The 27,759-nt window shown below is 43.3% G+C and overlaps 1 protein-coding gene across 2 annotated transcripts in view; it reads right to left on the reverse strand.

Moving 5' to 3' along the window:
- Window positions 1–5,027: 5,027 nt before the first annotated feature.
- The window catches only part of LOC106603225 (FERM domain-containing protein 6), an 83,486-nt gene continuing 60,754 nt past the window's right edge, over window positions 5,028–27,759 (reverse strand). For both annotated transcript variants that reach the window (XM_014196585.3, XM_082974851.1), the window contains 11 exons: window positions 23,721–23,800; window positions 23,072–23,148; window positions 21,723–21,909; window positions 20,257–20,412; window positions 20,098–20,163; window positions 19,913–19,981; window positions 12,610–12,784; window positions 12,003–12,314; window positions 11,633–11,770; window positions 10,564–10,655; window positions 5,028–8,645 (listed from right to left, as the gene is read on the reverse strand). In XM_014196585.3, the coding sequence (XP_014052060.1) occupies window positions 8,349–8,645; window positions 10,564–10,655; window positions 11,633–11,770; window positions 12,003–12,314; window positions 12,610–12,784; window positions 19,913–19,981; window positions 20,098–20,163; window positions 20,257–20,412; window positions 21,723–21,909; window positions 23,072–23,148; window positions 23,721–23,800 (1,649 nt within the window). In that variant the 3' untranslated portion in view covers window positions 5,028–8,348. The remainder of the gene's footprint in view (window positions 8,646–10,563; window positions 10,656–11,632; window positions 11,771–12,002; window positions 12,315–12,609; window positions 12,785–19,912; window positions 19,982–20,097; window positions 20,164–20,256; window positions 20,413–21,722; window positions 21,910–23,071; window positions 23,149–23,720; window positions 23,801–27,759) is intronic.

Consider the following 27,759-nt stretch of genomic DNA (forward strand, 5'->3'; position numbering starts at 1 on the left):
CAGATATACTACAGGCTTCTGTTTTATTTTCATAATTATTAGGATACTACAATTATAAGTTGGTATGGGGTGGTAGGCTAGTTTATGGCAGAGGAGTGAGAGGAGAGACAAGCAGCAGAAACAGACATCCCTGAAACATAAAAAAAACTAAAATAAGAAGAAGCTTTGACAGAAAAAAAACGCTATCTGAATTCTACGAGATAATAAGAGGATGTATGCTTGAATGGGTCTCCCGATGAAGAGTGTGAGTGTGTGGGCAACAAGCCATGGGGCGGGGTTGGTTTGGTTGGCATCAGAGAGGGGGTAGAGAGGGTGTTGGGGGATTTCAATTCTGCTTCGTGACCATCATCTGGCTCCAGCAGCAGCTGTTGTCTAGGGCACGGCCGGGGAGAACGGTCCTGCCCTGATGCCCCGTGGAATTAATGAGAGGTCAGTCAGCACGGTTGGACTGGAGACACTACTGTCACCTAAACACACAGACACACACGCGCACACACGCTCGTGTTCGTGCACGCACGCACACACGCACACGCACACACGCCACACACACACACACACACACACACACACACACACACACACACACACACACACACACACACACACACACACACACACGTCTCTAATGATCTGCCAGCAGCCCTTGTGCTGAATTTCGGAAGCATCCTGCTTCACGTAATAACATAAAAAATATATGCATGTTTAGTATGAATTACATATTATTTGGTGAGACAAAAGACTGAGAAAAGAAGAGAGGGAGAAAGTAATCGAGACAGGGGGAGAGAGCGAAAGAGAGCGAGAAAAGGAGAGAGGCTGATAAAAATTGATTTCCCCGTCTGTGTTGCCATGGCGACAGTGGTGGATGGTGGATGACTGATTTCCTGTACAGCTGTGTAGCTGGGGGGAAAGGGGGGAGCGAAGGATGAGGAGGGGTGAAGAGAGAGAGAGAGGGACCCTATTGACGTCATAGGCTGGGGGAGGAGCTTAGATGTCCATGTTTCCTGTAGATTTGAAACCACATCTGCTCTCTCCACTCCTCTGTGTTTTTCCATGGAAAGATTGGCTTCTTGAATTGACAGTTATTACAATTCACGACGGAATTTGTCGGATACAATAGTGAATATACAAAAGATTGGGAGATGAGGTTGAAGATGATGTTGAATGGAGGGTTATGATGTTCCAACCATCTTACTGAGAGAGGAGAGAGGTAGAGCGAGAGGGAGAGAGAGGGGGGGGTGTCCCTATTGTGTACAATGTTATTAATGTTCTCTTTAACCTATCCACCCACACACAGCATCTCTCTCCACGAGAAACTCTCATCCAAAGCACAACACAACTCTCCATCCCACTGAAGTACTGTAGTGTAGAGCAAAACTCAACAATTGGGAACAATTACTCATATATTCTTACGCAGAAAGTGTACTATACACAGTTCCCTCATATACACATGCTTATAGCTATAAGAAACCAATATAACTTTCTATCACACTCAAGTAAATAGTATACTGTACAGAAAAGCCAATCACTCTCGTACACTCACATATGTATACACAATTCCGTCATATACACATGCTATACTAAAGTCATAGAAGTAACAACTATGACTTATATCCTTGGACCCGGAGCACATAGGGAGGGGCTAGAGAGAGACAGGCATGTCACGTCTATGTGCAATGTGTGTGTGTGTGTGTGTGTGATGATGTTGCTTCATGATCCCTCATCTCCATTCGACCCTTCTACAGACCGCACCGCTCTGGCTTAGTGTTATAGGAACACAGCCAACATTGTCACCTGGTGGCTAACTAGGGTATGACGAGGTAAGATGTTCTCTGTGGGCAGCAGAGGGCAGCATGTCTTCATGTACAAAGCATCTTGGCTTTTCCCAGTGTTCTCAGAATGTCGATCGGAGCGCAGAGGACTCAGTTTGAATCCTTTAAAATACCCAACTTAAAGTAATTAACGATCTAACATTATTTGGACAGGTGACTCTACTACATAGCTTTGCTTTGATAAACCAACTGTTAGATCAGTGAATAATTTAAGGAAGGGTTAAAGTATTCACTGATCTAACAGTTGGTTTCCATTTTAGTCATTTAGCAGACACTCTTATCCAGAGCAACTTACAGTCATTGCATTCAACCAAGTTAATGAAGTAGGGGAAAACAACCCGGGAAAATCATAGTCATTGCAAGTAGGTCCATTGTTGAAATAGCTGCTATCAGAATGGGTATCAGGACGAAATTAAGTACAATGTCTAAAGTATTCAAACAGGGCCAGTGTGTTTGACTGTCTGATGTTTTTATTGCTCTGTCCGTTATATAATAATGGCTTCCACAAGATTCACCAAACATCAGAGAGGACAGGACAGCTTGATTTTGGCAAATAAATGTACCTTTTTATTGAATATTGTTATGGGTATTATTACCAAGGCGGCACGCACCAGACTTCATATTAACAAAACATTTTCACTACTACAGGGTTTGACCCCAAAAAATGTTTTTCCTGAAGGGAGATCCTTTCACAGAAAGGACTATGGATACTTAGTGCAGACATACAGACACTTACTCAGTGTCAGTATGGCCGTGTATATACAGTGCATATCATAAGCATTCCCCCCCCCCCCCCCTTGGATTTTTTTCACATTTTGTCGAGTTAACAAAGTGGGATTGAACTGGATATAATTGTGATGTGTTGGTACATTTTTATCACTACGCCACAAACACACACAATTATGTGTAAGGTCTCTCAGTCGAGTAGTGTATTTCAAGCACAGATTCAAACACAAAGACAAGGGGGCTTTTCCAATGACTCACAAAGAATGACACAGATTGGTAGATGGGTAAAAAGCAGACAGAGAATATCCCTTTGAGCATGGTAAAGTTATTAATTAAGCTTTAGATGGTGTATCAATACACCCAAGACACAGGTGTCCTTCCTAACGGAGTTGCCAGCAGAGGAAGGAAACCGCTCAGGGATTTCACCATGAGGTCATTTAAAAAAAGTAACAACGTTTAAAGGCTGTGATGGGAGAAAACTGAAGCTAGATCAACAACATTGTAGTTACTCCACAATACTACCCTAAATGAAAAGGCTCTAAACAATTCATACTACAAAAAATGTGCCAAAGGAATGAACTTTTTGTCCTGAATAAGTTTTATGTTTGGGGCAAATTCAACGCAACACATCGCCAAGTACTATGCTCCATATTTTCAAGCATGGTGGTGGCTGCATCATGTTATGGGAATGCTTGTCATCGGCAAGGATTAGGGAGTTTTTCCAGGATAAAAATAAACAGAATGGAGCTAACCACAGGCAAAATCCTAGAGGAGAACCTGGTTCAGTCTTCTTTCCACCAGACACTGGGAGACAAATTCATCTTTCAGCAGGACAATAACCTAAAACACAAGGCCAAATCTACACTGCAGTTACTTACCAAGGAGATGTTCCTGAGTGGCCTAGTTACAGTTTTGACTTAAACCTTCTTGAAAAGCTAATGACAAGACTTGAAAATGGCTGTCTAGCAATGATCAACAACCAACTTGACAGAGCTTGAAGAAGTTTGAAAGAATAATGGGAAAATATTGCACAATCCAGGTGTGCAAAGGTCTAAGAGACTTACCCAGAAAGTCTCACAGCTGCAATCGCTGCCAAAGGTGTTTCTAACAAGTATTGACTCGGGGGGGGTTACAGATTTATCTAATCAAGACACACTGACCAGTTGAAAGCTATGATCCCTTATTGACGTTGCTTGGTAAATCCACCTCAATCAGTGTAGATGAAGGAGAGGAGACAGGTTAAAGAATGATTTGAGACAACTGAGTCATGGATTGTGAATGTGAACAATTCAGAGGCTGAATGGGAAAGACAAAAGAGCCTTTGAATGGGGTATTGTAATAGGTGCCAGGCGCACTGGTTTGAATGTGTCATCATGAACTGCAACGCTGCTGAGTTTTTCACACAACAGTTCCCCATGTGTATCAAGAATGGTCCACCACCCAAAGGACATCCAGCCAACTTGACACAACTATGGGAAGCATTGGAGTCAACATGGTCCAGCATCCCTGTGGAACGCTTTTGACACCTTGTAGAGTCCATGCCAAACAAATTGAGGCTGTTCTGAAGTGGAAAAAAGAGGGTGAAACTCAATATTAGGAAGGTGTTTTGTACACTCAGCGTATATGTGTGTCCTATTTTCTGTTAATTAAAATGTACATGAGTATTTTGTGTAGATCATTGACAACAATAAATTGAGAAGAAATCCATGGGGGCTGAATACTTATGATATGCACTGTAGCCTAAGTCACCAAAGTAGAGAGTTTATCCGAATGCAAAAGTTTTCAGGTTGTGGTTCTGTTTTTATGGCTATGTACCTGGACACACACTGGGTTAATATATCACCAATAAGATTCATTTCAACATGTGTACAACATTCTTTTTGTTTCTCAGACATCCATTATTAATGAGTAGAAATAATAAGTAACATCTTGTTGGAAATAAACTGTTACAGCATTAATTTTTGCTTTGAAATCACACGATATCAAATTCATAAGTGTATTAATTATTACACATTTCTTGCTGCCTTGGCCCGATCTGTGTTTCTAGGCCAAGATGCTTAGCACTGTTGTTCTAGGCCAAGATGCCATGCTCAGTATTCTAGGCCAACGTGTCCAGCTGATGAGACCAGCTGTGAAGAGAAGTGAAAATGTCAGGTCTCTCCACTGTACCACAGCAGAGCTGCTTCTGAAACATTCTAAAGGTTCTAGGTTCTTTTAGAGGGCTCTAGAATGTTCTAGAATAAAGCTCTCTGGAGCAGCAACGGAAAAGCTCAGCTAGAATGTTGATCCACACTAACAAATTATTGCTTAACTGAGGCACACAGTAGTTTTGAATTCCAAGTACATAATGAAGTAGTAATTTGTTTTGTTCATTACTCTAGAGATATTAAACCATGTGAATGAGGTTTGGAATACAACTGTACATGCCTAATGTACTATTACTACACATAAAATGAGGTCACTGAAACGGTCTTCTCAATAAGGTTTACTGACTGGGGTAGAAATGCAAAAGTACTGAATGCAAGACAAATTTGGAAGACAAACGCTAGTTTCAATTTACATTGAGTAGGTACAGTTTGGAGAGTTAATAGTAAGAAACTTTATATTTGTGTAATGTTGGGTTTCACCACCTTGGCTCTTGGCCAATTAACTGAGCAAAGCAAAAAATGAATAGGTATCAACGTTCTTCAACTACTGTAAGTTGAAATTACGACTATTCCTGCGTAAAAAGGGGCCCAATATTGAATATAAGTGAATTTGGTGTCACAGGGTTGGAACACTGTCACATACACTCCTCAGACAGTTTATTAGGTACACCACTGTCAGCGGTGTACATCCAGTCAGCGGAAGTCCTGTGGGCGAAAACAGCTCGTTGATGACGGAGGTCAAAGGAGAATGGCAAGAATCGTGCAAGCTAACAGGCGGGCCACAAACAGATAAATAATGCCGCAGTACAACAGCGGTGTGCAGACCGGCATCTCGGAACGCACACTCGTCGATCCTTGTCACGGATGAGTTGGAACGGGCTGTTTGCAGCATAAATGTACCACCATCCAATCTGCAGCAATGGTGTGATGCCATTGCGAGGACCAACATCCCTGTGGAATGTTTCCGACACCCAAAGTATTTGGGCTGTTCTGGAGGCAAAGGGGGGGGGGGGGGGGGGGGGTCTGACCCGGTATTAGATGGGTGTACCTAATAAATTCTCCTGTGAGTGTACTTTTCTTATAATACTGACACACACCAACTGCACACAAAGAATACCTTTTCAACATATACAACAAATCTCACTGTTCTAAAACACTCCATACAAAAAATATTACACTTTCTACTTCCAATCAGCTAAAATTATAAAATGAAAAGAAACAAATGTAACAAGTTCCAATTTAAAATAATTATCGAGACAAAACAAACAAAAGACAGTTTTAAGGACTAACAAAGACAGCCAAGTGAGAAAAAAAAAAAAAAAAAAAAAACATATAGAAAGAACAAAGTCAATGTCAAATGTCAGTTTCATAGCTGGCCTAAAACCAACCCAGCTCCATTTTGTGTGTGTGTGTGTGTGTGTGTGTGTGTGTGTGTGTGTGTGTGTGTGTGTGTGTGTGTGTGTGTGTGTGGATTACATCTAAGCTTTCCTCGGCTCTGTACACAGACAGACAGGTGAGGGCATGTAGAAACTCATCCTGCCCCAAGCATCAGACCTGGCACAGCCAATGATGTAGTCAGGAAGTCTTGAACCAGCCCATGACGTCATCTGGGCTACATTTCACATGACAGGAACCGAACTACCGCAAATTTAAATGAGTCTGACACGTTTAACATAAAGCTAGGCTAGGGATGGTAGATGACATTAGGGTAATCCCCTTCATTGATTATTGGTTAATCTGCTAAAACAGTTTGAATAACGATGTTTAAACTCTGAAGTCAATGATTAAAGGTCCAATGCAGCCATTTTTTTTATCTCAATATCAAATCATTTCTAGGTAACAATTAAGTAGCTTACTGTTTTCAGTAAAAATGGTGAAAAAGAAACAAAAATAGCTTCTTAGCGAATAACAGTAACTTTGCTAAGACTGTCTGGGAGTGTTTTGAGTGGGGAGGGGAAAACTAACTGTTATTGGCAGAGGTTTGGAACTCTTTCTTATTGGTCTATTAACTCATTTACCTGGTGATGTCACCAGGCGGGCTAAAACTCCATCCCACCAAAACAGGCTAAAATATCAGGCATTCTTTTCAAACAGCTTACACTAAAAGGGCATTATCATAATTTTCACAGTATTGTTCAATCATCATAGTGTGGCAATGTATAGAAAAACACAGAAAAATCACGTTTTTTTGACTGCACTGGGCCTTTAAATACCAATGTACTGCTGACCAAGAATAAAGTTACAGATGACGAGCTTAAAATTGACCTTATGACTTAAAACTGATCTCTGTGACTCATATGGGCGTGTTGCGATGCTTAGCGGGAAGCTGTGATTGATTGTCAAGGCATGGTTGTGGTTCAGGACCTGCATAAGTGATGAAGGCACATTGGGTGTGTTCATTATATCAGTCTAGCCACTACACTAGGACACAACTACACAGGGGAACTGTTGACACATTGCACTTCCTTGTAAAGAGAGGAGCGGTGGCGCGTCACTTCTAATCTCGTGACAGACTAGCGCACGCTGGATTTGGTTCTGGGCTCCCAGATTATGTCACATCATAAATACTTCATACTAGAGACAGAGGGATGGAAGGGAGACACATGAGAACAAGGACGTCATTAGCGTTCCTTGTTCTAAAATATTCTGAGACCAATCCAAATTCCCTCCTCTGGATCAACCTCTAGATTCCTGTCATGGATTCAGGAGGCTGTATCATTTCATTGGTTGGTTGGTTGCACACTAAAATAATTATAATATGGACATGAGGACTTGGAGCCATGTGGCTTTTCTTTTCGTGTTTAGTGTAACTTGTCTTTGGTTCACAGCACATCTAGCTTGACTATCAATGAGAGTTCCCTTCTTTCTGTAGGGAAAGGAGAGTGAGATCTAGTCTCCATGGCAGAATATTTTTGATATGTCGGCTGTGTGTGTTTTTGTTTGTTTGCACTGCATTAGTAAAGTCGAAGTAAGCACACGCTGGTGTGTTAACATCAGAACGTTTGTTTTTGTTTTCTGTGAGACTGAAGTATTATTTCTCTTTGCAAGCACAAGATTCAGATCCAGAAAACATCTGGAGAGAGTACATGCTCTGGAAATGCAGACAGTCAGAGGTTGTTTGAATAAAAAAGTGATGGTGAGATATTTCGACATTCCCTTACTTTTCCTTTTACACTCCATTCCCAACCAGCATCGGTCCAATTAAAAGTTGCAGACAGGTTTTCTTGAAACCCAGCAAAGGTTGATCCTTTTTTTTTTTTTATTGCCGTTTTGGCAACAAAAAAAATACCTCAAAGGGCTTTCACTGTCAGTTATTTGTCTCTGTAGTGTTTTATGTATGTCGTCGCAGGTGGTTACATGGTTATGTTGACTGGCGGATGTAGTGCTTTTACAGTCCATCTGACTCTTCCCAAGTCTGGTGCTGACAGGTGATAGCTGACAGGTTATGGCTGACACAGGTTATGACTGACACAGGTTAGGGCAACAGATAGACAACCTCTCCAAACCGCCAACCCTCTTCTCTCGTCCCATTCAGTTTCCTGAGGCACCTCAAATTCTGAGATGTGGAGGCAGGGGAGCAGGGGTCTGGAGGTCACCCTTTCTGCCTCATCCATTCCTCCTCATCCCCGTCTCCCCCGTTCGGCCATCACACCACGAACTCTGGGACCTCTTCGCTGGTCAGGTCCAGGGAAAAGTACTTGCTGGTCCTCTTGATGGGGAAGCAGTCAAGCTGGTCACAGCGGATACCAGCGCACTGCTCGGCCAGGTTGCCCTGGTAACCGCTGCTGTCGCTCAGCTCCTGGGCGCAGCCGAAGGTGTAGCTGTGGGCGGTGTCCTGGCATAGCTCCGCCCAATGGAGACAGCCCTTCTGGTAGAGACGCACGTCATCAAGGGATTGGCTGTGGCGGTCAGTTGACGTCTGAGGCTTCCTGCACACGGAGGTCTGGGGAATGGAACAGAAGCAGAACAATCAGTAAATGTATTAACTTAAACAAATTACGTAAAAACTGCGGTTCTGTTCTGCAGTACCTTTTCCTTTATTCCTTCTAGCAATGATTTTGCAGAGAGCAAGTACAGTTGAAGTCGGAAGTTTACATACACCTTAGCCAAATACATTTAAACTCAGTTTTCCACAATTCCTGACATTTAATCCTAGAAAAAATTCCCTGTTTTAGGTCAGTTAGGATCACCACTTTATTTTAAGAATGTGAAATGTCAGAATAAGAGTAGAGAGAATGATTTATTTCAGCTTTTATTTCTTTCATCACATTCCCAGTGGGTCAGAAGTTTGCATACACTCAATTAGTATTTAGTAGCATTGCCTTTAAATTGTTTAACTTGGGTCAAACGTTTCGGGTAGCCTTCCACAAGCTTCCCACAATAAGTTGGGTGAATTTTGGCCCATTCCTCCTGACAGAGCTGGTGTAACTAAGTCAGGTTTGTAGGCTTCCTTGCTCGCACACACGTTTTCAGTTCTGCCCACAAGTTTTCTATAGGATTGAGGTCAGGGCTTTGTGATGGCCACTCCAATACCTTGACTTAGTTGTCCTTAAGCCATTTTGCCACAACTTTGGAAGTATGCTTGGGGTCATTGTCCATTTGGAAGACCCATTTGTGACCAAGCTTTAACTTCCTGACAGATGTCTTGAGATGTTGCTTCAATATATCCACATAATTTTCCATCCTCATGATGCCATCTATTTTGTGAAGTGCACCAGTCCCTCCTGCAGCAAAGCACCCCCACAATATGATGCTGACACCCCCGTGCTTCACGGTTGGGATGGGGTTCTTCGGCTTGCAAGCCTCCCCCTTTTTCCACCAAACACAATGGTCATTATGGCCAAACAGTTCTATTTTTGTTTCATCAGACCAGAGGATATTTCTCCCAAAAGTATGATCTTTGACCCCATGTGCAGTTGCAAACTGTAGTCTGTTTTTTTTATAGCGGTTTAGGAGCAGTGGCTTCTTCCTTGCTGAGCGGCCTTTCAGGTTTTGTCAATATAGGACTCGTTTTACTGTGGATATAGATACTTTTGTACCGTTTCCTCCAGCATCTTCACAAGCTGTTGTTCTGGGATTGATTTGCACTTTACGCACCAATGTACATTAATCTCTAGGAGACAGAACGCGTCTCCTTCCTGAGCAGTATGACAGCTGCGTGGTCCCATGGTGTTTATACTTCCGTACTATTGTCTGTACAGATGAACGTGGTACCTTCAGGCGTTTGGAAATTGCTCCCAAGGATGAACCAGACTTGTGGAGGTCTACAATTCTTTTCTGAGGTCTTGGCTGATTTCTTTTGATTTTCCCATGATGACAAGCAAAGAGGCACTGAGTTTGAAGGTAGGCCTTGAAATACATCCACAGGTATACCTCTAATTGACTCATATGATGTCAATTAGCCTATCAGAAGCTTCTAAAGCCATGACATCATTTTCTGGAATTTTCCAAGCTGTTTAAAGGCACAGTCAACTTAGTGTATGTAAACTTCTGACCCACTGGAATTGTGATCCAGTGAACTTTCAGTGAAATAATCTGTCTGTAAACAATTGTTGGAAAAATTATTTGTGTCATGCACAAAGTAGATGTCCTAACCAACTTGCCAACACTATAGTTTGTTAACAAAAAATTTGTGGAGTGGTTGAAAAACGAGTATTAATGACTCCAACCTAAGTGTATGTAAACTTCCGACTTCAACTGTATGTTTTCAGGTTTTACTTGATTGTGTAAAGGAATCAGTGATCATGATTGTTTTATCTACTTTAGTTGAATGCACTCATTGTAAGTCGTTCTGGATAAGAGTGTCTGCTAAATAACTAAAACGTAAGTACCAAACAGGAGATGCTGTCATTGTCACTGACCTGAGGGAGAGACACAATGCTCTGGCCTCTCATCTTGACCACGGTCTCAGAGGAACTGGAAGTCGATGAGCTGACGTCCTTCACTATGAGCCCTACGGTACAGACAGAGAGGATGACATTTATTATTACTACTTCTTACTACTATTTCTTACTACTACTACTACTACTACTACTACTACTACTAGTACTACTACTACTACTACTACTACTTCTTACTACTACTTCTTACTACTACTACTACTACTTCCTATTACTTCTTACTACTACTACTACTTCTTACTACTACTTCCTACTACTTCTTACTACTACTACTTCTTACTACTACTACTTCTTACTACTACTACTTCTTACTACTACTACTACTACTACTACTTCTTACTACTACTACTACTTCTTACTACTACTACTACTACTTACTACTACTACTTCTTACTACTACTACTTCTTACTACTACTACTACTTCTTACTACTACTACTACTACTACTACTACTACTTCTTACTACTACTACTACTTCTTACTACTACTACTACTACTTCTACTACTACTTCTTACTACTACTACTTCTTACTACTACTACTTCTTACTACTACTACTTCTTACTACTACTACTTATTTCTACAACTACTACTTCTTACTACTACTACTACTTCTTACTACAACTACTACTTCTTACTACTACTACTACTTCTTACTACAACTACTACTTCTTACTACAACTACTACTTCTTACTACTACTACTACTTCTTACTACAACTACTTCTTACTACAACTACTACTTCTTACTACTACTACTACTTCTTACTACTACTTCTTACTACAACTACTACTTCTTACTACAACTACTACTTCTTACTACAACTACTACTTCTTACTACAACTACTACTTCTTACTACAACTACTACTTCTTACTACAACTTCTTCTTACTACTACTTCTTCTTACTACTACTTCTACTTCATCCAATGACCGCACAGCCAAATTACAGTTCAACCAGTCTCAACGCACTGAGATAGGAGGCTATCCTAAGACAGGGGGAATGAATACAGTGAGGAAGTGATTGTATACCTGAGTATCCATTGGTCTGGTCAGGGGTCATGGTCAGCATGTCCTCAGTGATGTGGATGCACAGGTCCTGGTTCAACTCTAGGGCCAGCTCATGGAGCTCCTCATAGTCTTTAGGGTCATCCACTAACATCTCAATCTCTGGAGAGACAGACAGACAGATAGACACTACTATTATTCTCTGGAGGGATAGACACCTAGAGGGTCAGTGATGATTACTAGTTGAGCAGGCATGACAAACAGGACAATGCCTTGCCACATTGCACAAGAGCAGAATATACTTTTCTAAGGGGGAGGTAGATTCAGTCTTGCTCTCAGTGTGTGTCTGCATGTGTGTGTGTTCCATATGTAATTGTGAAATAGTTTGCCTTACCATCATCATCCAGCATGCGCTCCTTGCCCCCACTCTCCACCCCCGAGGTGTGTGAGCTCCCATGGCTAGTCGTTGAGGAGCTGCAGGTCCTTAGGGCTCGGTGTGGGGCCCCTCCGGGTGCCCGGAAACTGTCTGTCTCGATGCCCGAGGTGTGTGAGCTACCGTGGCTGACGGTAGAGTGGCGAGACAGGTGTTTGAGGTGAGACACAGTGCTGCCAGCACTGCTACCGCTGGCCCGGGAGCGCTTGTCCAGCCCGTCCATATCCAGCTCCAACGCATCGCTGATGTACGACTCACGGTACTGCTTCTTCTCTGGAGAGGAGGGATAGACACACACAGAGGGTTAGATACAGCAGTACCAAAGCTGTTGTTGGTCAGAGAGGCTCAAACATAACACATACACCATTACAATTGGCTAAGTTGAGGTATGCTGAAAGACACAGAGAAGCAGAGAAACAGGATATAAGAGCCAGTCTTCTCTAGTATGGAAGCATGGCCATGTAGGTAGCCAGAATGCTCCAGTATGAAGGATGGCCAGGTAGGTAGGTACAGGTTATGACCAGGTATGACGAGGCAGGTGAGTACCAGGTGTGTCCAGGTAGTTTACCTTCATTTTCCTCCAGCCTGCGGACCTGTTTGAGGACAGGCTGCAGGTTCATGTAGAGGCGATGGCTGTTACTGAGCAGCTGCAGGAGGTGGCGGGAACGCAGGGGACAACCGGTGTAGTAGATCAGCTTACGGGCCGACGGAAGACCATCAGGCAGGATCTCAAACTTCTTCCCCTGAAACAGACAGACAGAGACAGAGAGAAGACTTAGAATCATTATAGGATATCTTGATGCTATATGTCATCCAGATGACGGTTTAACTCTGCAACTGATTGATTGCTTTATTTATTGAAATCAATGATTGATTGATGTTTAACTTTATGATTATAGAATCTTTTTTTAGCCTGAGAAACAACCCTGTCTGATTCCAGTGTGAGTGCTGCATATTTGTTCATTTTCATAGTCTTTGTTCATTTTCTGAATCTTTGTTCATTTGCAGAGGGGATGCATGAGAACATTCAGACACTTTGCCAGAGTGCCAGATACATAGCCCACACGCAAACCACACAATAGGAGGGAGAGCAATGAGAGAATGGTCTATTCTTGAAAATGACTTCTGTTGCACTTCTTTACAACCTAAACACGCTCTGGAGAAGTATTTATAATATAGATAAGAGCGTAGTCTACTGATTGAGGGACACAAACAAAACTGCATTAACATTTCAACATTTTCTTATTTATAACCAGAGAGCAAATTCCAAAGGCTATGTCCCAATGGCACCGTATTCCCTACATAGTGCACTACTACATAGAGCCCTATGGGCCATGGTCAAAAGTAGTGCACTATATAGGGGAACAGGGTGCCCTTTTGGCAAAACCAAAGAGTCAAAGCTTTGAGAAACCCTGACTAAAACAGTGGCCAAATAATTTCTCTAAGGACCTTGGCAGAAGTTTAACACAATAACAGCAGTCTGTAGTGTCAGCAACAGTTGTATTTTCTATACCAACATATAAAATATTTCTGCTGGGGTTTGTACTTTGAAAATACAAGAGGTGGTTTGAAGCAGTGTATGAATGCACAAGAGTTGCATAATTTTTCACTCTAGAATTGAATTTTCCATCTACACTGAGTGTACAAAACATTAGGAACACCTGCTATTTTCATGACATAGACTGACTAGGTGAAAGCTACAATATGGTCCCTTTTTGATGTCACCTATTAAATCTACTTTAATCAATGTAGATGAAGGGGAGAAGGCAGGTTAAATAAGTATTTTTAAGTCTTGAGACAATTGAGACATGGATTGTGTATGTGTGCCATTCAGAGAGTGAATGGGCAAGACAAATATTTTAAGTGCCTTTGAACGAGGTATGGGTGTGCTTTGAGTGTGTCAAAAACTGCCACGCTGCTGGGTTTCTCATGCTCAACAGTTTCCCGTGTGTATCAACAATGGTCCACCACCCAAAGGACATCCAGCCAACAGCAGACCAGTGGTCGAATACGGGTCATTGATGAAAGAGGATAAAGGAGGCTGACACAATTTGTGCAGAGCAACAAACGGGCTACAGTCAGTCAACTGACAGTCCAGTACAACATTGGTGCCCAAAGACCAATAAAAGAATACACAACTCATCGTACCTTGACTCGAATGGGGTTTGGCAGCCGACAACCTTACAGAGTTCCACTTCTTTCAGCATAAAAACAAGAAACTGCGGTTGCAGTGGGCTAAGGAACGAAAACACTGGACACTGGAGAATGTGAAAAACATTGCCTGGTCTGATGAATCCTGGTTCCTGCTGTTTCACACTGTTAGGACGACTAGGGTATGGAGAAAACCACATGAGTACAAGCATCCATCATGCCTCATCTCAACATTACAGGCTGGTGGTGATGGTGTGGGGTGTGTTTTCATTCCATACATCGGGCCCCTTGATAAAAGTGGAGCAACGTTTGCCACAGGATATCTGAACATCATTAACAATCAGGTGCATCCCTTCATGGCAGCAGTGTACCCATCTGCGAATTTAGTTTTTCAGTTGGATAATGCCCCATGCCACAAGGCTAGGATTGTCCAGGAATGGTTCCATGAACATAACAGTGAATTCAGCTTACTGCAGTGGCCTGCCCAGCCACCAGATCTCAATCTAATTGAGTATCTGTGGGATGAGACGGAACAAGCTATTTGGAGATCCACTACCAGCCAACTTGACACAACTGTGGGAAGCATTGGAGTCAACATGGGCCAGCATCCCTGTTGAATGCTTTTGACACCTTGTAGAGTCCATGCCCTGACGAACTGAGGCTGTTCTGAGGGCAACAGGGGGCGCAACTCAATATTAGGAAGGTGTTCCTAATGTTTTGTACACTCAGTGCATGGTGTTCTAGCTACCCATAGAGGAAAAGAAAAAGCACAGTGGTTGCATAATCAAGCATGGAAAAGCTAAATTAGCTCCTACTGGATAGTAAACGGATGATGACAATCCCACATGAATACACTCTGGGGCTGTACAGTTGAAGTCGGAAGTTTACATACACCTTAGCCAAATACATTTAAACTCAGTTTTCCACAATTCCTGACATTTAATACTAGTAAAAATTCCCTGTCTTAGGTCAGTTAGGATCACCACTTCATTTTAAGAATGTGAAATGTCAGAATAATAGTAGAGAGAATTTTTTCTTCCAGCTTTTATTTCTTTCATCACATTCCCAGTGGGTCAGAAGTTTACATACACTCAATTAGTATTTGGTAGCATTGTCTTTAAATTGTTTAACTTGGGTCAAAGGTTTTGGGGAGCCTTCCACAAGCTTCCCACAATAAGTTGGGTGAATTTTGGCCCATTCCTCCTGACATAGCTGGCGTAACTGAGTCAGGTTTGTAGGCCTCCTTGCTCGCAAACGCTTTTTCAGTTCTGCCAACAAATTTGCTATAGGGTTGAGGTCAGGGCTTTGTGATGGCCACTCCAATACCTTGACTTTGTTGTCCTTAAGCCACTTTGCCAGAACTTTGGAAGTATGCTTGGGGTCATTGTCCATTTGGAAGACCCATTTGCGGCCAAGCTTTAACTTCCTGACTGATGTCTTGAGATGTTGCTTCAATATATCCACATAATTTTCCTGCCTCATGATGCCTTCTATTTTGTGAAGTGCACCAGTCCCTCCTGCAGCAAAGTACCCCCACAACATGACGCTGCCACCCCCGTGGTTCACGGTTGGGATGGTGTCCTTCGGCTTGCAAGCCTCCCTCTTTTTCCACCCAACATAACGGTGGTCATTATGGCCAAACAGTTCTATTTTTGTTTCATCAGACCAGAGGACATTTCTTCAAAAAGTAAGATCTTTGTCCCCATGTGCAGTTGCAAACCATAGTCTGGCTTTATGGCGGTTTTGGAGCAGTGGCTTCTTCCTTGCTGAGTGGCCTTTCAGGTTATGTCAATATAGGACTCGTTTTACTGTGGATATAGATACTTTTGTACCTGTTTCCTCCAGCATCTTCACAAGGTCCTTTGCTGTTGTTCTGGGATTGATTCACACTTTTCGCTCCAACGTACGTTCATCTCTAGGAGACAGAACACGTCTCCTTCCTGAGCGGTATGACGGCTGCGTGGTCCCATGGTGTTTATACTTGCGTACTATTGTTTGTACAGATGAACGTGGAACCTTCAGGCGTTTGGAAATTGCTCCCAAGGATGAACCAGACTTGTGGAGGTCTACAATATTTTTTCTGAGGTATTGGCTGATTTATTTTGATTTTCCCATGATGTCATGCAAAGAGGCACTGAGTTTGAAGGTAGGCCTTGAAATACATCCACAGGTACAACTCCAATTGACTCAAATGATGTCAAGTAGCCTATCAGAAGCTTCTAAAGCCATGACATCATTTTCTGGAATATTCCAAGCTGTTTAAAGGCACAGTCAACTTAGTGTATGTTAACTTCTGACCCACTGGAATTGTGATTCAGTGAATTATAAGTGAAATAATCTGTCTTTAAACAATTGTTGGAAAAATGACTTGTGTCATTCACAAAGTAGATGTCCTAACCGACTTGCCAAAACTATAGTTTGTTAACAAGACATTTGTGGAGTGGTTGAAAAATAAGTTTTAATGACTCCAACCTAAGTGTATATAAACTTCCGACTTCAACTGTAGGTAGTTGGATGGGCTATTTACAGATGGGCTATGTACAGCTGCAGCGATCGGTAAGCTGTTCAGATAGCTGATGCATAAAGTTAGTGAGGGAGATATATAAGTCTCCAAATTCAGCGATTTTTGCAATTTGTTCCAGTCATTGGCAGCAGAGAACTGGAAGAAAAGGCGGCCAAAGGAGGTGTTGGCTTTGGGGATGACCAGTGTGATATACCTGCTGGAGCGTGTGCTACGAGTGGGTGTTGTTATGGTGACCAGTGAGCTGAGATAAGGCGGAGCTTTACCTAGCAAAGACTTATAGATGACCTGGAGCCAGTGGGTCTGGCGACGAATATGTAGCGAGGGCCAGCCAACGAGAGCATACAGGTCGCAGTGGTGGGTTGTATATGGGGCTTTGGTGGCAAAACGGATAGCACTGTGATAGACTGCGTCCAGTTTGCTGAGTAGAGTGTTGGAGGCTATTTTGTAAATGACATCGCCGAAGTCGAACATTGGTAGGATAGTCAGTTTTACGAGGGTATGTTTGGCAGCATGAGTGAAGGAGGCTTTGTTGCGAAATAGGAAGCCGATTCTAGATTTAATATTGGATTGGAGATGCTTAATATGAGTCTGTAAGGAGAGTTTACAGTCTAGCCAGACACCTAGGTGTTTGTAGTTGTCCACATATTCTAAGTCAGAACCGTCCAGAATAGTGATGCTAGTCGGGCGAGCGGGTGCGGGCAGCGATCGGTTGAAAAGCATGCATTTAGTTTTACTAGCATTTAAGAGCAGTTGGAGGCCACGGAAGGAGTGTTGTATGGCACTGAAGCTTGTTTGGAGGTTTGATAACACAGTGTCCAAAGAAGGGCCAGATGTTTACAGAATGGTGTCGTCTGCGTAGAGGTGGATCAAGGAATCACTCGCAGCAAGAGCGACATCATTGATATATACAGAGAAAAGAGTCGGCCCGAGAATTGAACCCTGTGGTACCCCCATTGATCTATCATTCTGACCAGCTCATTTGAGATAAATAACTATAATAGATCCCTGGTCCAAACCAAAGCCACACAAATAGTGGAGCAGTGTCAGATATCAGTTTATTAAAAGGTTAGCCTGGCACTCCTTAAGTGTCTCTCTCTCATTCTGTCCATCTGCACGATCAGGACCATTTGACCTCTCAAGAGTGTGACAGTTGTTAGAAGAAATGTCTTCCTCTCCCCTTTCTGGACCTCCCAGTCTGAGCCCACACACAGTGGAGTAGGCGATACCCTGCTAATGACTGTAGAGCCATACCGCCGAGGCTCTGCCCTAGCCTGCACCCAACCCTGGGGTCTCCAGAGATCAGACCTGGGGCCAGGCCCAGAAACCTCCTCTGTCCATCAGATTCACACCCCCAACATTAGTGGATGTCCAGGAGGAGCCAAATTCCCCCCTGCCAATGGAACAAGCCTTGGCCCCCCTTAACCATCAAAACTCAGACCTTGCCAATAAAACAAAGCTTATCCACCCGCTAACCATGACAACATCTGGTGGTATTTATTGACACGTCCCTCCATCCATCCATCCATCCCTCCCGCCCTCCCTCCCTCCCTCCCTCCCTCCCTCCCGCCCACAGCAGCGCCGGGCCGGAATGACGTGCTCAGGGTGGAGCAGCAGTGGAGTGAGAGAGAGAGTCTGTTATTCAGAAGAAGGGTGTGACTGACGGTCCCCGCTGTAAGAGGCCCCTCTAGTCCCTATACAAACCACATCCACCACTACTCCATGCTTTCGTCAGTCTTACTATATGAATAGAAAGGCTATACAGGGAGATAGACAGAACAAAACAGGATCTCTTATCGGAAGTGGCAAAGCATTGCGGTGGCATTGATGACTGTACCACTAGATGAAATGATAGGGTATACTTCGCCATTACACAAAGCTATACTAGAGGAACCAATTCACTGAGACATCCTGACATTTACGGTGTGATAGTTGTAAGAAGGGAGCTGTTACATTTTGGACACACCGCATCAACGAACAGTTCAAATATTTTTTTTTAAATGCATGAAATGTATGCATTCACTACTGTAAGTCGCTCTGGATAAGAGCGCCTGCAAAATGACTAAAATGTAAATGTAATAACAATTTGGTGGGTGGGTATATTTGTCTTATTTCACACATGTACAAGTGTGTATTGGGAATGTGTTTTTTTGCATATCCCAATTCCCCCTGAGACACCCTCAGTGGCTGCGGTCAAGGCCAGGGTCTGCCATTATCAACGGCGATCCTGGAGTAATTAGGGTTAGGTGCCTTGCTCAAGTGCACTTTAACAAACTTTTCACCTTGTCGGCTGGGGGATTCAAACTAGCAACCTTTCAATAACCGGCCCAACGCTCTAACCGCTATGCTACTTGTCGCCCCGGTAAAAGCAGCGGCTTGGTGTCAATGAGCGGTGGCTGTTTGCGCCGATTCAACATGTAGAATAGCTGAAACATGTTGGCCAATATTCTGATCAGAGGCACTCTGTTGCACTCGGCCAGTTCCTCATTGTGGTGTGTGTTCTGCTTAAGACTGAAAAATGGAGACATGGTAAGCTGCTCTCTCTGATAACAGAGACCCTAGGGTAAGAAGACTAACCAGCTTTCGTCAAGGAAAAATACACACACATAAATCTGGTCTGTTAAGAATTAAATGGAGAAAAGAGAGAAGACTAAACGAGACAGAAAAAGGAATTGAGATAATGCTACTGATTTTGTGTGTGTGTGTTTCCTGGCCAAGGGGAGAGTCTTCCTAAAGCCCTGATTAGTTCCAGGGGGCCATGGTAGCATGCCGAATGGCACCATATACCCTTTGTAGTGCACTACTTTTGACCAGGGCCCATAGGGGACGCATTCCTAGCTGTAGCTGTAGCAGGGGTAAGAAGACCCAACAGTAATACGGACAAGAGGAGATCTGCGTCACTATTTCCACAATTGTAGTCTGCGTAAGAGCTGAACTAACCACCGCCATAAGCCAGGACTGGCTCCAAGCTCCAAAGACGTCACCAGAGGGATTCCCCTGAGCCTTCTAAGTGCCAAAGGACATCCAACTTCTGACATTTCTGAACAAGGGAAACAGGGAATGAGAAGATGTTCTACTCATAGAAAAATGATTAAAACACTATGTATCAGTGTTGTAGGACTTGAACTCGAATCTGACTCAAGTCACAATTTTCATGACTCATATATTCAGTATGTATTGTCTCTATGGCTCTACTCACCACAAATACCAGTTTGCCCACGTTGCTCCAGGGAAAATCATACAGGAGCTGTCTCACTGTCCCCATGTTCTAAAAGAAACACAGAAACATAGAGTACGTGATAATAATCATCATCTAAACCATATACATGAACTGTGTATTCCAAGACACAAGCCATCACAACCACTTCCTTCTTACTCTCGTACCTGGAATATTTGGATTCCACGCAGGGTCAGTCCTAAGGTAAGAGAAGCCTCCACTTCCTTTTTGTCCTGTGGAAGAGATAGATGTTTCTTGGTAAGTTTATTGTGTTTGTGTGTGTGTGTGTGTGTGTGTGTGTGTGTGTGTCCAGGTTGACTGCTGACCTTATAGAGTCTGTAGTAGTGGACTGTGACATCATCCAGAAGGGAACACTCCTTGATGTATTTGAGATAAGCCTCGGAGGCGGTGAGGGCAAACTGGTCTTTGTGCATGTTGGGGATGTGTCTCAGGATGTAGTCCCGGCCTCGCTTGGCTATCACCTGGAAGAGAGTGACAGAGACAAAGGCTGAAAATAAATTCTCTCTTAAAAGCATCTCGGTGGAGTGTGATTACTGGCTAATGGCTCTAATTTCAGCTCAATGACAGAAGGCAGGAAGGAAGGCTTGCCAGTGGGGTTAATGGAGGTAGATGAAGCCACCCGCCCAGGGGAGGACAGATGTCTCACATACTGAGATGGCATCCCAAAAGGGATCATCCAGCTGGGCACTAAAGGCATCGTCCACCCTATTCCCTATATAGTGCACCACTTTTGACCCAAGCCCCATCGTCAAAATTGTGCACTATATAAGGAATGGGGTGCAATTAGGGAGGGGCCCCCAATCCCACTGGAATCTAGAAAACGGTCAGTGTCAGGTCTGGATTTGGGGTGCTTCTCCTGAACCAGTCACTCACTCAGAACCAGTTAGAGAACATCCTAAGGGGAGGTATTTATGTAGCATTCGTGATCGTACAACCATTTCCGTCCCTGTGGCTTCAAAATGGAGATTGGATGGCAACAGGCTAATCACAGGACGTGGTTGGTAAACAGAGGGGTGGACAACCGTTGTGTATGGGAGGGGGGTCAAGTCGAGTAGGGGAGTAGCCGGATCGCATTCAGGTCCTTTCTCAAAAGAGTCAATCGTGCTGCGTGCCACTTCCAGGGACCAAAATAAAACTAGTGTTCTAGATCCAGCTATCCCAGCATGCTCCAATGAGGGAGCGTCTCAAAGTGTTGGAGCACAGTGATTAATAAAACAGGCTATAGACCTACATTTGGGCTGTGTGTTAGACTGCACTCAGTTGGTCCCAATGCGTGCTGTACCCCTTCCTCTTGGCCCTAACCCTTCCATGTTTGCAGATCTGTAGCAATATGTTGGATACTTCACCACTACTCTGATTATACCTATCCAGCCAAGGGAAGGGGAAGGGGAAGGGGGAGAGAGTGAATTGGGATGGGCTGAATACTGCCTGGGAAACCACCTGGTACCAGTTAGGTTAGAACATTGGTACTCAAACTTTTTCAGCGGGGGCCCCATTGTTTCCCGTATAATTTATTGCGACCCCACCGCACCCCAAATCTAATGACACAACCTTAAATTCGGCACATTTCGATTTTTACATCAACAAATAACCTTCAATTCTTTGCATTTTCATCTCATCAAAATAAAAATAAACCAATAAACACATTTGATCAATAAAATTGAATTGTTCTAATTATCTTTCATTTTATTTTGCTGACAACACTGCAGTTCCCTCAGGGTCGTGACCCCGACTATGAATACCACTGGGTTAAAAGGTTAGATCTACTCACCCATGGGGGGAAGTAGGCCTCAGGTTCAAAGTACTTCCCAAAGTGCTTGTTGCGTTTGAAGTTGCCCATATCGGCTTGGAGGGCGAAGGCTGCCAGCAGAAAGTAAGCCTCCTCTCTCTGGATACACTGAGACAGCAACACCTGTTTCCTCAGGTGCCAGTAGTAGTAGTATCTGGCCGAGCGGTCACTATGGAGGAGAGAGGAGAATAACCTTTAGACACATATAGCTATGTAGTAGTAGATCTACATATAGTAGTAGTACGAGGTGCCAGTAGTAGTACCTGGTAAACCTGGGACGATAAACCGAACATTATCGACACCGACTATACCGATCACTTATCACAGGCATTTTGCTGATATACTAGAGAAAGGTAAAGTTTGAAACAAGATAAATGAGCTAATATGGATGAAGGGACAATTGATGGCTACAACCATCTAACTAGTAGTAGTAGTAGTAGTAGTTTAAAGGATCATAAAATTTAAATAAAGTAAAACTGTGGTGCACATTCATGTTATAAACGTATTGTTCTATTTATTGTTATTGCATCAACTCAGGCAATTTATTGCAATGTGGATTTTCATCCATATTGCCCAGCTCTAGTACCTAGCAGAGGCTCTAGTACCTCGCAGAGGCTCTAGTACCTCGCAGAGGCTCTAGTACCTCGCAGAGGCTCTAGTACCTCGCAGAGGCTCTAGTACCTAGCAGAGGCTCTAGTTCCTCGCAGAGGCTCTAGTACCTCGCAGAGGCTCTAGTACCTCGCAGAGGCTCTAGTACCTAGCAGAGGCACTAGTACCTCGCAGAGGCTCTAGTACCTCGCAGAGGCTCTAGTACCTCGCAGAGGCTCTAGTACCTAGCAGAGGCCTAGCAGAGCAGAGCAGAGCAGAGCAGACACTAAAGGGGAGGAGAGAGAATATTATGTTACTGATCTTTGTACTGTATTAAAGTAGTAGTAATACCTGGCTGTACAGTCACTGTGGGGTGCAACATAATGACATTATATTAGTACTACTATTTATATACTACAGTAGTGGAGGTACTCTGTGCCAGTAGTAGTAGTACCTACCTGAATGGTCACTGATAACAACCTTTAGAGACACAGCCCAGCACACTAGGGCTGAGATTCAATCCGTAGAGAGCTGTTTAAATGAGATGGCATTCACGGTGAACGCTGCAGATGACGGCTCAATCGGAAATGACCTTTAAATGACAAGCCTGCTACAACAGTCTTGGATTGAATCCCGGCCTAGGTCTCCATTCTATTCGTGCTGTAGTCTCAGCATCTATCAGAATCAAATAGTACATTACTATTGCTAATAGTATTTTCTAGGATCTCTGTGAGATTACTTGCCTTATTAATCTCCCATTCTCAACGTAATACTGAGCCCTGAAGTGGATAATCATGGGAGGCCCAAACTGGTCGATGCCCTGAAAACAACAAGATACCAACAAACATTGTTTGGTTATTTTCAAGCAAATCAAACCATCAAGACAGTGTATTCATTCTATCAATATAATATCAAACTACCACCCTGACAGCGAAATCAAAAGCAGTTGCTGACATCGAATTTAAGTGTACTATGTCTGTTGCGGTAATCTTGCAAACCTTGAAACCCTGATGAAGCTTACCTGTCGAAATGTTGGTTAAATCAATTACATCAAATCATTAAATCATTACATCGGAGCCCTTAGTGTGCGGCTTTTGCTTTTCTTTTCTAAAGGGCTAATCTTGCAAGCCATATTCCACGTCTCTAGAGATATTACTGTTGTCTTGTACTGTAGACCGGTGGTTCACAACCTTTTTGGTTACTGTACCACAAACTGATTTTTGCTCTGCCCGGAGTACCCCTGAAGTGTGCATTCTCAAGTACCCACTGTGGATAGGCCAAGTATCCCCAGGGGTCCTAGTATCCCCAGGGGTCCTAGTACCCCCAGGGGTCCTAGTATCCCCAGGGGTCCTAGTATCCCTGGTTGGGAACCACTGCTGTAGATTGGCTCACCTTGCTGGCCTCTCTCTTCCACTCCTTGGGACAGTACTTGGACAGCTTCTGGCCCAGCTCCATGTAGATATGCTCATTGTCTGGAGGGAAAACAAACAAACCAGAGTTACATACAGAAAGCGGCTGTGTTAGACAGCATTAAATATGTGATGCATTGTGGGTAAATTGCGACTGACTAATCTATAAAAACAACGAGTAGTGCGTATGATGCAAGGTCATTTGTAGATCAGTCAGTTGGCAGTTGACTGTAATGTCTAACAATGGGTGCGTTCCTCTGCCCAGGTGTTGCTGACCCTTGCCAGATCTTACAACACCTGGATAGATATTTTACGTATCGGCAAAACACATGTGGATCAAGCCCATGGGCGCGTTCGACATTTACTGATCTACAAATCACTTTGCATCATGAATAACTACTCAATATTATTTGTAGATTAGTCAGTCACAATCGACCCATAATACATCACGGTTTTGATGCTTCGATCATGGCCCAGGATTCATCTAAGTTGCTTTTGATGACACAGAGAAGGGTTAGATGGAGATGTCACAGAGATAGATAAATAATATTTTCTTTATCTATATGTCCCATTAAGGTGTATGTGAGTGCACAGGCAGCGCCACTGAGACAATCTCCATTTTGAAGTAGTCCATTTTCTTCTACTACTTTTATGAGTTGGAAAACAAACTGAAAGGGTGCATACTGCCACCTAGTGTTTGCTCACAAATATAATTCATTGGCTGATCCCTCCTGATGATCCGGATGGAATCACGTGATCCTTCTTTAACCCATAGGATGTCCCACCGAGTTGACTACTTTAAAATGTTGGAAGCCCTCAATGGCAATGTCCATGCCAAAATGGGTTTACTCCATCTAGAGTCCTCTATATAACTCTATGGGGTTAACCTAAGTCGCTTTATGATGACAGAGTGGTTATATGCATGGAATGAATGATGCCCTGTTCAAAACAACTGTGACCTCGGAACTGGGAAAACTGACTTCCGAGCGTTCAAGACAACTGGGAACTCGGGGAAGAAAAAAAAAACTAGCTCAAACTGGGAAAATTATTTTTGAACGGTCATCCAAGTCGGAATTCCAAGTCAGGAAATTTTGACCTGATGATCACTTGACGTCATGATACGACCTTGTTTTTTATCCAAGTTCCTAGTTGTCTTGAAAGCACCATGAGTCACACATTGACTCCTGTGTAGCAGACATACAGGTTGACAGACAGACAGCAGGTGACAATTGTACTGTAAAAAAGTGGGAGGGCACCGTTGTTCATCTGAAGTGTTTTCTGATCGGTATGATCCAAAATTACACTTTGATTTGTTCAACCTATTCTATTCAATTGGTCTGAAATAAAATAACGAATTTGACAGATCAATGCGATTTTTTTTATTGAATGAAAGCTTCTAAATTGCTTTACATATCTCATGCCATTCACATTGCATAGCGGTGGGTGCAATGGCAGGTTGACGTTTATTGTCACGAGTCTTGTCCTGGAGGCAGCACTGAGCAATTTCCCTTTAGATAACCCAGCTACAAAGTCAAAATTGCCTATATTGTAAAAATGCATACTTTTTAGTCTTAATTTAAGGTTAAGTTTAGGCATTAGGGTGAGCAGTGTGGTTAATTAGGGTTAAGGTTAGGTTTAAAAATTGATTTTATGACTTTGTGGCAGTGGTAGCTAATGACCTCTGCAGAGCTGCCTCCAGAACAGGGCTCTCCAACCCTGTTATTGGAGATCTACCGTCCAGCAGGTTTTTGCTCTAACCCTAGGCGTAGCCTATTTGGGGCGTGGCTTTCCATTTGTTATTTTTGGCCACCTGAGAGAGTGAATGTCCTTTCAGATAATGTGTTCAGTTTTTTTTGTGATTACATGCTCACTGCCAGCACAGAATCTTAAATGATATATGTGTAAGTACTGTGATACTAAACAGGCTGGAAATGTTTTCATTGATGAGATGGTCACCATTTAGTTACAATATTGTAACCAGTTAATGTGAAAGTCTTATGTAAAGAAAGTGTTTGGAGTCATTATTTCATGTTATGGAACAAACTTAATATCTTGATTAACAGGAAATGTATTTAACTGCTTTTAACCCAATTGAACAAATGGGTTGTGTATATATACACTGCTCAAAAAAATAAAGGGAACACTTAAACAACACAATGTAACTCCAAGTCAATCACACTTCTGTGAAATCAAACTGTCCACTTAGGAAGCAACACTGATTGACAATACATTTCACATGCTGTTGTGCAAATGGAATAGACAACAGGTGGAAATTATAGGCAATTAGCAAGACACCCCCAATAAAGGAGTGGTTCTGCAGGTGGTAACCACAGACCACTTCTCAGTTCCTATGCTTCCTGGCTGATGTTTTGGTCACTTTTGAATGCTGGTGGTGCTTTCACTCTAGTGGTAGCATGAGACGGAGTCTACAACCCACACAAGTGGCTCAGGTAGTGCAGCTCATCCAGGATGGCACATCAATGCGAGCTGTGGCAAGAAGGTTTGCTGTGTCTGTCAGCGTAGTGTCCAGAGCATGGAGGCGCTACCAGGAGACAGGCCAGTACATCAGGAGACGTGGAGGAGGCCGTAGGAGGGCAACAACCCAGCAGCAGGACCGCTACCTCCGCCTTTGTGCAAGGAGGAGCAGGAGAAGCACTGCCAGAGCCCTGCAAAATGACCTCCAGCAGGCCACAAATGTGCATGTGTCTGCTCAAATGGTCAGAAACAGACTCCATGAGGGTGGTATGAGGGCCCGACGTCCACAGGTGGGGGTTGTGCTTACAGCCCAACACCGTGCAGGACGTTTGGAATTTGCCAGAGAACACCAAGATTGGCAAATTCACCACTGGAGCCCTGTGCTCTTCACAGATGAAAGCAGGTTCACACTGAGCACATGTGACAGACGTGAAAGAGTCTGGAGACGCCGTGGAGAACGTTCTGCTGCCTGCAACATCCTCCAGCATGACCGGTTTGGCGGTGGGTCAGTCATGGTGTGGGGTGGCATTTCTTTGGGGGGCCGTACAGCCCTCCATGTGCTCGCCAGAGGTAGCCTGACTGCCAATAGGTACCGAGATGAGATCTTCAGACCCCTTGTGAGACCATATGCTGGTGCGGTTGGCCCTGGGTTCCTCCTAATGCAAGACAATGCTAGACCTCATGTGGCTGGAGTGTGTCAGCAGTTCCTGCAAGAGGAAGGCATTGATGCTATGGACTGGCCCGCCGTTCCCCAGACCTGAATCCAATTGAGCACATCTGGGACATCATGTCTCGCTCCATCCACCAACGTCACATTACACCACAGACTGTCCAGGAGTTGGAGGATGCTTCAGTCCAGGTCTGGGAGGAGATCCCTCAGGAGACCATCCGCCACCTCATCAGGAGCATGCCCAGGCGTTGTAGGGAGGTAATACAGGCACGTGGAGGCCACACACACTACTGAGCCTCATTTTGACTTGTTTTAAGGACATTACATCAAAGCTGGATCAGCCTGTAGTGTGGTTTTCCACTTTAATTTTGAGTGTGACTCCAAATCCAGACCTCCATGGGTTGATAAATTGGATTTCCATTGATTATTTTTGTGTGAATTTGTTGTCAGCACATTCAACTATGTAAAGAGAAAAGTATTTAATCAAATTATTTATTTCATTCAGATCTAGGATGTGTTGTTTAAGTGTTCCCTTTATTTTTTTGAGCAGTATATTTATTTGTTTGTATTTATGTTATTTATTAGGTTTAATCAAAGGGGAAAAGTAAGTTGACTGTTGAAAGAAGTTGGTTGCAACTTGAAATATAGGGTTGTTAATAATTATCAAATATAGCAGTTGGCGTTGAATCATGTATTTGTTTTCAAAAAAAAATAAAAAATTCAATTAAGAAAACATAACTTATTTACTTGTAACCATGCAATTTTTTTAGGTTGATCCAAAGAGTAATATTTTTATAGTGTGGAAACAACTACAAAGGAAAGCACATCGCAGCAGTGCCAGTCAGACAGATGGCCACCAGATGAGATGAGCCACCAG

This window comes from Salmo salar, chromosome 01 (genome assembly GCF_965601325.2).
Source record: "Salmo salar chromosome 01, fSalSal1, whole genome shotgun sequence".
NCBI lineage: Eukaryota > Metazoa > Chordata > Actinopteri > Salmoniformes > Salmonidae > Salmo > Salmo salar.